The 15,749-nt window shown below is 40.7% G+C and overlaps 1 protein-coding gene across 3 annotated transcripts in view; it reads right to left on the bottom strand.

The window, feature by feature from the left end:
- Nucleotides 1–15,749, bottom strand: part of LOC110523727 (SET domain containing 1B, histone lysine methyltransferase) — a 23,366-nt gene extending 7,617 nt beyond the window's left edge. For 2 of the 3 annotated variants that reach the window (XM_021602673.2, XM_021602675.2), the window contains exons 1-7: nt 13,604–15,609; nt 13,263–13,417; nt 12,872–12,970; nt 12,374–12,644; nt 9,608–9,717; nt 4,804–5,937; nt 220–963 (exon numbers count right to left, since the gene is read on the bottom strand). In XM_021602673.2, the coding sequence (XP_021458348.2) occupies nt 220–963; nt 4,804–5,937; nt 9,608–9,717; nt 12,374–12,644; nt 12,872–12,970; nt 13,263–13,417; nt 13,604–13,664 (2,574 nt within the window). In that variant the 5' untranslated portion in view covers nt 13,665–15,609. Of the gene's footprint in view, nt 1–219; nt 964–4,803; nt 5,938–9,607; nt 9,718–12,373; nt 12,645–12,871; nt 12,971–13,262; nt 13,418–13,603; nt 15,610–15,632 lie in introns of those variants that run through there. The other variant, XM_021602674.2, reaches the window with a different exon arrangement.

Raw genomic sequence — 15,749 nt, 5'->3', positions numbered from 1 at the left:
CAGGAGTTCTAAATGAGGCTTTCCTAAAAACATTCATTTTGTATCCAAGCAACAATGGCCACAAAAAGACTGAGTGATATATATTTGAGCTAAACCAACAATGACAGGCCAGGGCTTAGTTAAATAAAATATATAATGATAAAAAATAATCTCAGAATTGACTGTTCACGTGAGACTGGAGTGAGACTAGACAGGAGCTGGATTTGCAGTATGACTCACCTTGGCTGAGTGTTCTTTCTTATCCCACCACTCGTCAAAGGCCCTAAAGGCCACCACCTCCACCATCTTACGGTTGAGGTCCCTCTTCATGATGGCCTTCAGCTCCTTGACGATGACCAGCAGCACCCCTTCCACAGTGGCCTTGTGAGGATCCTCCTTCTTAGCCTCGTAGCCCGGTGGAGGAACAGCAGGGTTGAACTTGGGCATGCTAGGATGGGGCCAAGGTTGCTGCCCGTGGCCCCCTGCACTGGCAGCTGGGGTGCTACTCATGGACAAGGGTAGATAGGGACCCCCAAACTGCATGGCTGCTGACCCAGCTGAAGCCGTCCCTCCTGTGTTCATGAAGTGTGGGTAGGGGTAGGGCCCCCGGGTCTGGGCCATGCGACTCAGCATTTGGGTCTGCATCTGGAAGGACATGTGAACACTGCCCCATTGAGGCAGGCAGCTCATCAGCTCCATCTGCATCATGGGCACCATGCCATGGGGGTAGAGGTGAGGCAGCATGGGGTGGGGCACTCCAGGTGCCAGGTGTGGGCCCGGGACGGCAGAGAGGTGGTGTGGAAGACCGAAGCCCGCTTGAGGGGGTAGAGGATGGAAGCCGGGGGGTGGGAGGGGCATAGACTGCATGGGGGACACAGCAGAGTGGACCACGATGCCTTTGGCACAGTCGCCACTGTGCGTGGGCGTGCCTGGCACGTCGTCCTCATCCGAGATCTCCATGTCTTCCCCAGAAGACTGATGGCTCTGTGGGAGAGGGAAAGGACAAGGTGTCAGGACATCTCTATACAGTACATGACCTGAGAGTCAAATAGGAAGCCTCCACACAATGAGCACAGGTCCCAGCTTCTCTACTCATCCCTACAGACCCGTTTCCCGAGCCGTGTCATGAAAAGTTGCATGTGCAGTTTGACATCAGAAATACCTTTGATAACTAAGCAGTGGATGCAAATCACATGCCACTTCAAATGCAGCTTAACAAACACTTTATCAGATGGTTATTGTCTACAACATTGCAGATACACCACATTACCAAAAGTATATGGACACCTGCTAGTCGAACATCTCATTCCAAAAATCATCTGCATTAGTATGGAGTTGGTCCCCCCTTTGCTGCTATAACAGCCTCCACTCTTCTGGGAAGAATTTCCACTAGATGTTGGAACATTGCTGCGGGGACTTGCTTCCATTCAGCCACAAGAGCATTCGTGAGGTCGGGCACTGACATTGGGCGATTAGGCCTGGCTCGCAGTCAGCATTCCAATTCATCCCAAAGGTGTTCAATGGGGTTGAGGCCCAATTAGGCCTATGTCATTCATCAGGTGGCCACCCATTATTACAGTGCATTCAGAAAGTATTTTCCACATTTTGTTACATTACAGCCTTATTCTAAAATTGATGAAATAGTGCCCCCAGACCCCCAGTCTACACACAATACCCCATAACGACAAAGCAAAAACAGGTTTTTAGAAATCTTTGCTATTTTTTAAAAATCAATTAGTATATTTGAGTTTGACCACAATATTACTTGCTCTGTCTTTTCTGGTGAATTGAATTGAAATTGCAACCAACTTTCTATGGCTTGTTTTAAAAATAATGATATTTGAGAGATGATTTCCTTTTAAAATAACTGAAAGTGAGAGGTTGTAATCTGAATCAAGGGAAAAAGGCCTTTCGTGAACATAGGGGGAGACATTTTTACTAATTTGCTAGAGAACCCGTTTGGATTTAAGCATAACTTTTGCATGACTGAAGCCTTTAGTGAGAGGTGTAATGCTTTAATATTTAATAATTTCTGCCCTCCACATCATACCTTTTTATTGGTAAACTACATGGTAAAGTAAAAGTAGAATTTTTTAGTGATTCAATACGTAATACACTTATCATAATTTGGTTGAAATCCAGAGAGGTTCGAAAAAGTATCTATATCCTCTATGAGGCTGTGGAGGGATCCAAATTGTGGATTTAAAAGAACATGAATCATCAGCGTACAATGACAGCCCTATATTTCTAATTCCTTGATATTATTGTTGGATCTGATTTTAATAGCTAACATTTTGATGGCTATAATAAATAGATATGCTGATAGTGGACAACCTTGGTTTACTCCTCTTGACAGTTTAACATTTTCTGAGAAGTAGCCATTACTTACTATTTTACACCTAGGGTTACTATACATAACTTTAACCCATTTTACAAGAGATTTCTCCAAAACTGAAATGTTCCAGACATTTATATAGAAACTCCAGTCGTACTTTATCAAAAGCCTTTTCAAAGTCTGCTATGAATAGCAGGCCTGGTTTCCCAGATTTTTCATAGTGTTCTATTGTTTACAGTACTTGCCTTATATTATCTCCAATGTATCGTCCATGTAAAAAACCTGTCTGATTAGAATTAATAATGTCCGACAATACTTATGCGCTATACTTTTAGCATCACAACACTGAAGGCCTCCCATTTCTTTTTAAATGGACTGGATCTTTCTATTTCCCACTTGTATCCTGTTTCAGTAATAATGAAATCAGACCTTGAGTGTCTGATAATCTACCATGTTTATAGGAGTGGTTAAAACATGCTAATAACGGTCCTCTGAGTATATCAAAAGAGGTTTGGTATTCCTCAACTGGTAGGCCATCCAGCCCTGGAGTTTTACTGGACTTAAAGGCTTTAAATTGCATCAAGAAGTTCCTCCTCTGTAATTTCACGTTCACATGAGTATTTCTGTATGGCTGTTATTATTACATTATTAATAGATGGAGGCAACAAACAAAAACATATGCTTTAAGTACTTTGCTTCCTCTTTCAAAATAAAATTTGGTGAATCATAGGTGACCCCATCATTTGTAAGAAGTTTTAGTCAATTATTTTTGGTAGCATTTTTACGCAGAAAATTTTAAATATATATATATTTTTTTTAATCGAATTTTTCTCCATTTCCCATCCAGTATGCTTTATTATTATTATATATTACACTTGATCTTCGTTGAATAAGTTCCTCAATTTCTTTTTGTTTTTCCTCTAACTTATTCTGAGCCTCTATGGTATTGTTTTTATTGCCATCTGTTCTGTTTGACCTAAGACTTACCAACTCCGACCTTTCCTAATATGTTCAGTCTCCCCAAAACGCTTGTCCATTTCAAGTAACATCCATAACGCACTTCTTAATTGCTTTATTTCGCCAACATGTCAATATTTACAAGGCCACTTTTTGGGGTACACTCCCCCAAGGGCTACTATTGACGCACAAATCAAAAGTTTCATTTACATTTTGCTTGTCCATTCTGTGAGATATTAAAGTAGTGATTTTGCATGAAAAATGCAATGCACAAAAACACCGAAATCACCCTAGTAACTTAAATGGATTCTGAACACAAGCATGAATAAAATGACTAATTGTTTCCCCCAACCCATTAATAATAGCCATCATTGTTAAACAACCCATATCTGGGTGGCAATGAAATCATGATTCATGAAACAAACAAACTCACAAAGACTTAAAAAGCCTGGGGAGTGGTGTGTATGTGCCAAACTAGTCATATTATTGAAATGTTGCTTTGTGATAACATAAAACATACAGGGCTATGTGGCCAATCCTGAATGTCAGGCTCAACAGAACCAGTAAGTGATGAGTGTTGAATGGGGCCTGTAGGCTACTCCTCCCCTGACGACGTGTCCCATGAGCTTTAAAAAGAGGAAGTGAAAGTGTTTTCTATTCCCCAACAGCAGGAGTCCGGTTTCTCTTTCCCAGTCACATCACTTGGTGTGGGTCTACTACTACCAGGGCACAAGCTAGTTACAAACAGTGAGTATCAAACATGAGGAAAATAACTGTACTCATCAAGAGAATAATTACTTCCTAAAGTGTTTTTCTTTAACTATCAAAGACTAGTTGAACCGATAGAGGTACCCTGTTAGGCCATAAAATTGTACCGCTACTGTACTGCCACTTACTTTTCCTGACAAATTGCTCTGGGACCAGGTTTTAAAGCCTTTGTTTGATGTTTCCCTGATACATGTCCACACTTTGGAGGGCTGGCTGCAATGTTCAAGTGTGCTATGTAGAGAATTAACTAGCAACTGTAGGAGCTTTGCATTTTTTTTGCAAAATGATTAATACATGCTTTTTAAAACACACAGCCAAACAAACAGAAAGACCATGGAAACAGATTGTCAGAGTACATGAAGAGTGTGTGAAGTGTATTTCTTTGAGAGTTCTGACGGCAGGGGAAAAACACACTACTCAAACGTTCTGTATCACAGTATGTTGTTGATAACTTCACAGCATACCAAGTTTGGAAGAAACCCATATAATAACAGTCACTGTTTGCTGTGAAACCAGTATAAACCATTTCCTCTGGTAGCACAAGAATGAAACAAGACAAAGTGCAGGCCTATGTTTACTTCCTGTGCCCCCCCCCTATAACTGCCAAATAGATCAGGCTGCAAGCAGACATCTCCATAGCAATACTACTACTCTGGCAAATAACATGTCATGTATGGAATGGACCCTCTATTCCCCCTTCTCATCCCTAACTTTCTAAAAATAGTGTATCTATCCAAAGTTAGGATGATACTGTTCGTTCTTACCTCCAATTTGTCTGTGGGTGTGTGGTTTCCGAGGCGACCATCCTTCGGGTCACTGGTGTTCATCCCATGGAGATGGTCTGGGGAGATGACCCTCTCGAGGAGCAAGCCTGTTCCAGGGATGGGCTCCTCATCATCGGAGTCAGGCAGGGGCGTAGGGCTGACATCCTCCAGGCCTGTGCTAGAGGGCCGAGAGGTGTGGGTGCCCCCATAAGGAGGGATGGGTGACAGCTGAGAGGAAGAGGAGGAGATGGGGCTCCCCTCCATACGCACCTCAGTGTCTGATGAGTCGCCTCCCGGAAGGAAGGGAAGCTTTGTCCTTTTCTCCTTGAGCAGCATCTCGATACGGGAGTCCAGGCTATTTCGCTCTGACTCCAGCGTCGGGGTGCCGGGAGAAGGTGGGCAGGGCTCTGGTTTCCGGGCAAGGGGGGTGCTGGGGTGGGCCTTGGGTTCAGGTGGGGGTTCTGGAATGGGTGGAGTACCTGGCTTATCCTTGACTGGCATGAAGTCAGTGGCAGGGGCCATGGGGGGCTGGGGGGGTCTCCGGTACTCCGCCTCCCGCTGGACGGGCTGGTGGATCGGAGGTTCTGAGGGGGGGAACGCCGGGGGCATGGGGGCCTGCTGGTAGGGGGAGAAGGCTGACTTAAAGCTGGCACTGGTAGGGGGAGGTGGTGTGTGGGCAAAGGATGAGGCAGAGGGAGGGGGTTCAGGTGGAGCAGGTTGGTGCTGCTTAAAGGCAGACTGTTCAAAATTTCCTCGGTAAGAGGAGGAGGATGAGGAGGATCCCGATCCCCCAGCGCCATGGACGTAGCGCCTCTCCGGTCTCCGGTTGTAGGCATCCTGGAACTTGCTCTCGTGTCTGCGAGACTTGTAGCTTCCGGAGCCTTCGGCCCGGCTAGACTGGTAGGCTGGGGTGCCCTGTCTGCTGGAATAGCTGGAGTCCTGAGAGAAGGGGGTGCTGGTCTGGCGAGGGGTATGAGGGGTGCCCTGGGACTGCGGCGTGTCTTGCCTTAGGCTAGAGTAAGCCGTGTCCTGGGACAGTGGGGTGGTGTTGGTGGCGGTGCCGCTGGGGGTCACTGTGCCTCCCACTGCAGCAGATGAGCTGCTCTCAGAGAGCCGGCGCAAGGGTTCACAAGCCTGGGGAGGGACACACCAAAATCTGCTTAGGAAATCCACTCACAGAAGGCAGTGATGAAACACAGTCAGGTCAAATTAATTAAATTATTACCACCCTTGATAAAGAGGAGCAAAACAAAGAACTGTACAAATACTGAGCTTTATTGTGCAGTATGCTAAAAAGAAAATTGGGTAAATATATTATTTTATACTAATACAATTGCTCAGAGAAATATATTTTAACAAGCAATACATATTTTTCTCAAAAAGATAGGTCAAAAGTATTGGCACCCCTGTTTTGAATATCTCACCTTCCAAGGATAATGCCACAGCCTTTTTATAAAAAGGTGTAATGAGATTGGAGAACACAGGGATCTTATACCATTCCTCCATACATAATCCATTCTAGATCCTTGATATCCTTAAGTCTGCGCGTATGGACTGCCCTCTGTAGCTAGGTTTCCATCCAATGGGCGACATATTTGCATGCAAATATTCTCAAATCTGCATAAAGAAAATGTATGCATTTACCCACCAGTGGTGTGTTTCCACACAACTGACTTGCGGATAAAAACATTTTTTTTTTTTAAAGTGATGACGACGTAGTGCACAGAAAATGTAATTTTTTCACTTACGTTTTCATGTACTGAATAAAAATATATAAAGGTCAATGTGTTTCCATCGCATGTTAACAAATTTAAACTAGTTTAACAAAAACTGTTGCATTAAATAACTCATGTCTGGTCTTGGCAAGGGTGCTCTAGCCAAGAACTAGCAGACACGGTGAGGGTAGGCTTGACTGCATGAGATTATTATGGATAAGAGCAAGAATATTTGTATTTATCAAATGGCAGTGAAGCATCATGTCATCAGAATATGACCCTGGATATTTATTGGAAAGGAGCATCAAGCTCATCAACATGCACTTTCACCACCCTGCGAAGTTCATCATAACTTAAAATATATCTGTAGTCTATTAACCTGCTTGGTTTCTCGAGTCGTAGTGGGAAGACCACACACACCATATCATCGTGTGACTCCAAGTTTACCTCAATATGATGGTTATTATTGAAATATTTGCGCATAAAGGCATTTCCACTGCCATTTCTCGCATAACTAATTTTACAGACACAAAGGGATCCCATGTCGAGCAAACAATTAATCGGTCGGCATTTAGAAAATTGTACCGAAATCACCTGTTTCCATCACAGATTATTTTTTTTATACGATACGAGTTTATTTGCATAAAAACTATGGATGGAAACATGGTTTGTGTGGCCATAGAGATCCACGTCCATGTAATCTGAACATTGCACAGGTTCAAATCCAAGTGTCTATTCCGTTTAGTAATCTCCAGGCTTTTACATTTATTGGATGACATGAAAATAGAGCTCTTTGGCCACGCACACCAGTGGTAGGTTTGGCGTCACAAGAAAAATGCATATGAAGTAAAGAACCCCATACCTACTGTAAAATATGGTGGTGGATATTTTATCTTATGGAGACATTTTGCATCCACTGGTCCTGGGGCCCTTGTTAAGGTCAACAGCATCATTAACTTTACCCAGTACTAAGGCATTTTAGCCAAAAAAAACTGGTTTCCTCTACCATGAGGCTGAAACTTGGCCACAAGTGGATCTTCCAGCAAGACAATAACCAAGCACACATTAAAATCCACAAAAAATCTAAATTTTGCAATAGCTATCTCAGTCTTCGGCTTGAACCCCATTGAAAACCTGTGGTTTGAATGGAAGAGGACAGTCCATAAGCCAGGGGCGTAAATTGGTTATGGCAGTAGCTCAACACCAACAATGTAAAATAGGCTACTAAATCATTCTAATACCGATTAAAAAGCAAATGCAGTTCAGCAGTATTAGCGGGTTGAATTCCCCCCGTCACTTTACCATACCCTAGGTTTAGCTGAAATGACGTCCCTGCCATAAGCGCAGACAAAGGATATCAAGGATCTGGAAAGATTCTGTACAGAGGAAGGGTCCAAGATCCCACCCAGTGTGTTCTCCAAACTAAAAAATAATTATATATATATATTTTAAAGGCTCAGTGTCATTATGCGCACATGGTGAGGTATTGAAAAACAGAGGTGCCATTGATTTTGACTCCCATTAAAATAAAATATTAGTGGTAAAAAAAAAATTGCATGCAATACAGCTCAGTATTTGTATTATTTATAATTGCTAATCAAGGGTGCCAATAACTCAGAGCCTGACTGTATATAACATCAGATTATCAGCACCAGAGTTATGATTTCACTTAACAGGCCAACAGTTATATCTACAGATGTATGGTCAAATTTGAGTTTTTGCAACACTTCCCAATATGTATTAATTAAAACAGCTAAAAACAGCCTAGCAGTGCTTGCAGGAGCAGCTGGGCAGTAAGGGCTACGGTTCAAAGTACAGGCAGCCCCTTTTCTCTGCAGGCAGGCAGACGTTCTTGACAACATTCCTTCCTGGGCCCCATTTTACCACCTGCTGCACTGATAGAGATTAGAGATAAGGGTGTCAGCTTAGATTGGCTAGGGGTTCACTGGGACTCACTTGAGTACAGGGCAGTAACAATTATCCCTTTCATACACAGACCAAAATCCCACTAATTTACCATGCCTACTTCATTTTACATGCTTTATGTTAGATCTGAAAGGGGTAGGGGGTAAAAACAACAACATAGCAAATGAAAAGCCACCTAAAGACCTAGACATGATTCCTGCATTTTCACAGACCACGTAACCAAAATACAGGTATTGTGTCTGTGTAAATGGTTCTGTGCTTTTTCTGTAGGTAAATTAATTAACACGTCGGCAGGTAGCCTAGTGGTTAGAGCGTTGGACTAGAAACCGAAACGTTGCAAGATCGAATCCCCGAGCTAACAAGGTAAAAATCTGTCGTTCTGCCCCTGAACAAGGCAGTTAACCCACTCTTCCTATGCCGTCATTGAAAATAAGAATGGGTTCTTAACTGACTTGCTTAGTTAAATAAAAGGTCAAATAAAATGTAACACCTCCCTAATTTGAAATGCCAACAGCCCCCATAGTTTTACAACACACCCCACCCATCACAATTTGCAAGAACATGGTAAAGGGGCTGTATGAAAGGAGGTTATATAAACATTGCTATATATCCATATCTCTCTCTCTCATATATATATATATATATATATATTCTTTATTAGATGTAATAAACCACATCTGTCTGAAATGGGTAAATGAGTCAGGCATAGAGCAAAATGATTCACCAAACAAACCTTTGAAGCTGGAAAAACTACTGACAGTAATTACTTAACTAGGCCTTCAACTGAAATACATTTCAGGTGAGATACACTGGCTATTCTGCAGTATATATTGACAATGGAACATACAGGGAGGATTTCTGCATTTTGAAAATTACATATCTTGAAAACTAAGTCAATAATTGACAAACACCAAAAGATCCTTTTGGTTGGAGTTTTCCTTGAAAGTTGGGAGACTCAGGATTATGCTCAGAACTTTACAATCAATTCAAGGGACTAGGGCATTGTCTATCAGTGGGCACTGCTACAAAAGGTACATCAAATAGAATGTTCAGACAAATTAAACATGCTGACCTTTCCTGTGAGCCTGTTATGGAACACTTGCACATTTTCTTAAATACAACATAAGTGCTGCTAAACATCAACACAAAAAGGGTGGTCTTACCAGAAGAGCCTCTGCCAGGCTACGAGGGGACACTTCTCCTCCCACCGGAAGTGTCCGAGGGGTGAAGGTGCCATTCAGAAGTAGCTGGAAGTATCGAAGGCGATTCTCTCCTGAATGGATAAGGTTAAGATATGGTAAATAAAGGTTTGGTGGCACCTTACTGAAATAGAAAATTATATTTCTCAGTTACCCTTTAGTTGACGCCTTAGGAGGTGAGTAAAAAGAACATCATGCACAGCAATAAATACAAAATAATGTATATGCAATAATATGTGATATATAGTGCCTTTACACCCCTTGACTTTTTCCACATTTTGAATTTAACATGGATTCAATTGAGTTGTCACTGGCCTACCCAAAATCCCCATAATGTTATAGTGGAGTTATGTTGTTTGAAATTTTTCCAAAAAATAAAATATGAAAAGCTGAAATGTCTTGAGTCAATAAGTATTCAACCCCTTTGTTATGGAAAGCATACAATTCAGGAGTAAAAATATGCCTAACAATTAAAATAATATGTTGCATGGATTCTATGTGCAATAACAGTGTTTAACATGAGTTTTGAATGTCTACTTCAAGCTCTGTACTCCACACATACAGATAAGTGTAAGGTCCCACAGTCCTGCAGTGAATTTCAAACACAGATTCAACCACAAAGACCAGGGAGGTTTTCCAATGCCTCTCAAAGAATGGCACCTATTGGTAGATGGGTACAAATAAATAAAAAAAAGACATTGAATATCCCTTTGAGCATGGTGAATTGAATTATTACACTTTGGATGGTTTATCAATACACCCAGTCACAACAAGTAAACAAGTGCCCTTCTTAACTCAGTTGCCGGAGTGGAAGGAAACCTCTCAGGGATTTCACAATGAGGCCAATGGTGACTTTAAAACATTGTTTAATGGTTGTGATAGGAGAAAACTGAAGATGGATCAACAACATTTTAGTTACTCCACAATACTAACCTAATTGACAGAGTGAAAAGAAGGAAGCCTCTACAGAATACAAATATTCCAAAACATGCATCCTGTTTGCTTCAGCACTAAAGAAATACTGCAACAAATGTGGCAAAGCAATACACTTTTTGTCCTGAGTACAAAATTATGTTGGGGCAAATCCAATACAACACATTACTGTGTACCATTCTCCATATGTTCAAGCATAGTGGTGGCTGCATCATGTTATGGGTATGCTTGTAATCTTTAATGAAGGGGGAGTTTTTCAGGATAAAAATAAATAAAACAAATGCCGCTAAGCACAGGCAAAATCCTAGTGGGAAAACCTGGTTCAGTCTGCTTTCCACCACACACTGGAAGAATAATTCACCTTTCAGCAGGACAATAACCCAAAGCACAAGGCAAAATCTGTACTGGAGTTGCTTACCAAGAACACAGTGAACGTTCATGAGTGTCCGAATAACATTTGACTTAAATCTACTTGAAAATACATGGCAGGGCCTGAAAATGGTTGTCTGGCAATGATCAACAACCAATTTGAGAGAGCTTGAAGAGTTTTGAAAATAATAAATGGACAAATGTTGCACAATCCAGGTGTGGAAAGCTCTTAGAGACTTACCCAGAAAGACACACAGCTGTAATTGCTACCAAAGGTGCTTCTACTGACTCAGGTGTATGAATGTTTATGTAAATGAGATAGATTTGCAAACATTTCAAAAAACATGTTTTCACTTTGTCATTATGGGTTATTGTGTGTAGATGGATGAGAATTATATATTTTTTCATCCAACATGAATTCAGGCTGAAACACAACCAAATGTGGAAAAAATCAAGGGGTATGAATACTTTCTGAAGGCATTATTATTCAATTTATTTAATAAAACAGAAAATGATGGTTTGGAGGAGTTTCTGCATGATTTATAACAAGACATTTTCTCGTGACATTTCATGGACGTTTTAAATCAGCAGCTACACATGGAGATCATTAGCCTAGTTGAAAAATACATTTCAGGGATATATGCCTACTACTGCCGGCAGGTGAAAATATAATAACAAATTGACAGTACTCAGTAGGCCTAAGATTTTATGCATGATCTCCAGCCTTTCTATATAGGCTACCAGTAGGCCTATAAACCAAATGCATCACTGAGCACCTTCTGCTGACATGAGAGGAACCTCTGTCTCTTTAAGAGAATGAAACTGTTACAGGTTCTTGATGTGTCAATTTTAAATAAGATACATTACCAATATTAATGGCTACAGCCAAAGATATTAAGATTGTAAAATGCAGCTAGCATGAACCGGTAAAATATTGTTTAATTACAGGCTGAAAGTAAGCAACTATATTTTGGCTATAGTTTAACATATTTCAAGTCTAATCGTTTGATTATAGGCCATCCCTGTGCATAGAAAGAAACAAACTACAAATATAACTAATTCAATGATTACTGCAATAATCAGATATAAATAAAATAAACAAGTCCAAACCGATATAGGCCTAACAGTGTTTCATTTGTATTTTAGTCTAAAAAAGACCGTTCTGCAGTTTGTACACCGTTTTGATGCTCGTGGGCTGAATCCCATGTAAATCGTACTGACATTGAGATGCAATTACTCTGGTAACCAAGCAACCAGAGTAAATGTATACACGTGACTAAATGTTCTCCTCCAAAAGTTTAATTAGTGACACCTTATAAATAAAGGATCATGTTATCACATATGTGTAAATGTAGTTCCTACAACAGCATTAATTGCACATTATTTATAAATACTCTCATATATTTAGCCCATGCAAAGATTGCTTACCTTTAGGATCCAGCTCCACGTGGATGATGTTGCCCATGACAGACGTGTTGTGTAGAGTCTGGACAGCATCCTTGGCTGCTTTTACAGTTCCAAAAATAACTTTAGCTATTCCTAAATGCTTTTTGTTCTTCGGATTGTAGAGAATTTCCACCTCTTCTATGTCTCCAAATTTCTTGCACATGTCAGTCAAAAAACCTTCTCTGATGTTATCATTCAGCCTGGCAAATGTCACCTCCTTGGGTGGAACACGGCCAATGTAACATTCGTCAATCTGGAGAAATAAAATAGTTGCATTACATTATGAATGTTACATTTATGGCATGTGTTGCCTGCCTGGCGCACTACATCCTAAATAAAAAAACATGACGCAATCAACATCAGCGAGGGGGTGTGTCTGCATACCTAAAACTTCGGAACTTTAGAAGGCTGTAACAGACCGAAAATGTCTAAATCATTGCACATTCGTTTAAGATCTTAGTGTTTAACTCATTAGCCTACCTTAAACTTTGGAACCGGCAGATCGATCTCCTTGTACTTTGTCCAGAGACGACCGATTCTTGGGTCTCGGACGATATCGACGGGTGGCATCCCAGGGTTCTGTAGAATGAATGATAAAATGTAGCCTAGCCATTCAAAGTTCTGACAAGCAGGAGTGTTATAACAGGCCGATTGCCGATCAATCAAGTTGATAGGATTTTTTTTTTTTTTACATAAACCCTTGACTGCGTTTGTAGCGCCGGGATAGTGACACTTTTGATGCACTGTGTCAGGTGCAGAAAGTAGCGTGTCCTGCCCACTAACAATGTACATTGTGTCAATCTTTGAGGCGAACACTATGCAACAATGTAGGGAAGGGGTTTCTCTTTTCTAATACGGATGTAACACTTACGGGCATGTTAAATGAAGTTCCATCGTAACGATACAGTTTGTGCGATCCCTTTTTCAACGCTGGGTCAATAATCAACTTGAAACTTCTCCAATGGTGACTTCGTTTCTCTCCCGAACTGCAAACGGGATGGTGGTTGTCCATGCCGTTCGCCAAACCTGTAGAAATTTCAAGAAGATGAGAGCAACAGACTCACGCACGAACACTCGTTACATGGTAGCGATAGCCTACAGTAGTAGATGCTTGAATTTGCAAATACTGAGGAAGAAAATGGGGGTCAGAAGAGTATCCCAGTAACCGAAACAGACATTACAGAGGAAAGAAAAAAAAAAGAGCAGGCTTACTTGAACTCTGCTTTCTGCCATGGTCTTCGTTTAGCCTGTTTCTTTCCCCTGGCTTGGACATGATTTATCCGATCGAACGATATTTTAATAATCAAACGGCGAGATCGTTTACCTCCCACTGATTACACTACATGATTTAAAGGATACTGCCTCCTTTTTGCGAGCCAACACATATTGTGCCTCCAGTCTGGGGTTTCGGTCTCTCCCACAATACACCACTATTGAGCTTCCCTTCCCTCATACCATTCGCACTTTCGATTCGAGGTTCTTTACGTATGCGTATATTTTTTAATATTATGGGACAATTTTAAACACAAAATCACACTAATAAATCAAGATATGTATTCATTTTAATGCAAATATTAAAAGTAATTGTATAGTAACTATAGCTCGCACATTGGGCATGTAATAAGTGTTGAATCTACCGCCTACATTTACTCATACGGGAAACAAGATGGACATAGAAGGCAGACGCAACTTCTGTCTAAGCACAGATCTAGGGTCAGTATTACGTTAATTCCTGCTTGAAAAGGTTAGCCAAAGGAATTTTAAAACCTGACCCTAGAGCTGTGTTAATGGTGCTTCTCATGAAAACTGTTGGGTCTGTTTACAATATATTACGTAAATAAAACATTACTCAAAAACAGTTTGCAACTGCAGACTAGGACTACATTATAACCTATGCAATTAGTCTGTAATACCCTTATAATATCCAAAAGCCAAATATGGGGAGATTTTAAAGTAACCATTTATCTTAGCCGACACGTTCTGCATTATTAATCTGTTCAATTGTCCTTTTGAGCTTTTGTGTTAAGTATGTAAGGAGATGTACCATCCATTGCATGATATTTTGCAGTGCTTGGGCAATTGGCTGGTTAACAGTAGCAGTTCCACTGGCCAATCAGAGCGAAGCTCCATTTTAGCTTCTGCTATTAGAGGCACGGCTGAGGAATCCTTTAACAGTGAGCAGAGAGGGGGCTGAGCGCGCGCTCAGCAGCCATTTTCCTGAAATGGGACTCAATGGCCAATATGGGTTTCCTTTGTTCCAAAAGGGATCTTATACTTGATTTCCTCATCTCTTTATGGACTATGATAAATTACAATGATTCATCATTGACAGGATTGAGAAGAAGGAAGATAAAATACTGGATGTTATCCCTTTGACATTTTTAACCTTTTTTTCTCCTCTGCTTGGAATCCATCTTTGTCCTAACTAGGTCATGGCACACCCATAAAAGTATTTGTGATTCTAAAGTAAAAAATAGTGAATAAACAGCTTGTAGTTGCTATGAAGAGAAAAAGTATAATGACATTGTAATGGCATTTTGCACTGTAAATGGCCATGTATGATAGCATTTGTAAATTACATTTTATTAACTTTTGTAAAATTTTAAATGCAGGAAATGTGCAGTTACTGTTATTAAAATATCACAATTCTGTTTATTCATTGACTTCTATCATACATTGATCATTTATGAGTAATGGTGTCAGTAGAATTGCCACCTCTCTTCAATACATTAATTTGCATGCTGTTTTAACTATATCCATCAGAGGCTAAGTATATTTGCTGCTCTGTCAGCACAAAACAGGCCAGAGAGCAAATGGCCTTTCTCAAAAATGCTGAATCTGGAAATTGGCTGTTTGTTCTCAGCTAACCCCCTTTTTCTACATTAAAGAGTGGTTGCTTCTCATCTTTCACATGGTAGGCTACAGTATCTAGTTACACAACAGACACCTTTAATGCCCTGAAAGTTAGTAAGTATTCTTCCTTCAAATGATGGCTCATGCACTAAATGTGTGAAATGATAAAGGTTCATAGTAAGGAGAAGGCTATAGGCCTACATTGTTTTGGGACATTAGACAGAACGAATGTGAGGGTAACATTTACTTGACCTTGTTTCAAGGGCATATTTTTATTTCTGTAGAATTCCAGACTCAATCCTACTTATTAGTATCCCCAAAGGCTAAGCACATAGATACTGAATCCAACAGGAAGCAGATGAAAAATGAAACTAATGAAAATATTTACCTTAACATTGTGATGAAATACATTTATCAGGCCTAAATGCAGGGGGAAATGGAACGTTTTCATTCCCATCTTCGGATCCTCTAATATTGGCTTAAGGGAAGGGTGGGGATGCAACAC

Source organism: Oncorhynchus mykiss, chromosome 5 (genome assembly GCF_013265735.2).
Source record: "Oncorhynchus mykiss isolate Arlee chromosome 5, USDA_OmykA_1.1, whole genome shotgun sequence".
NCBI classification, from domain to species: Eukaryota; Metazoa; Chordata; class Actinopteri; order Salmoniformes; family Salmonidae; genus Oncorhynchus; species Oncorhynchus mykiss.
This window is presented reverse-complemented; position numbering and strand designations above follow the sequence as displayed.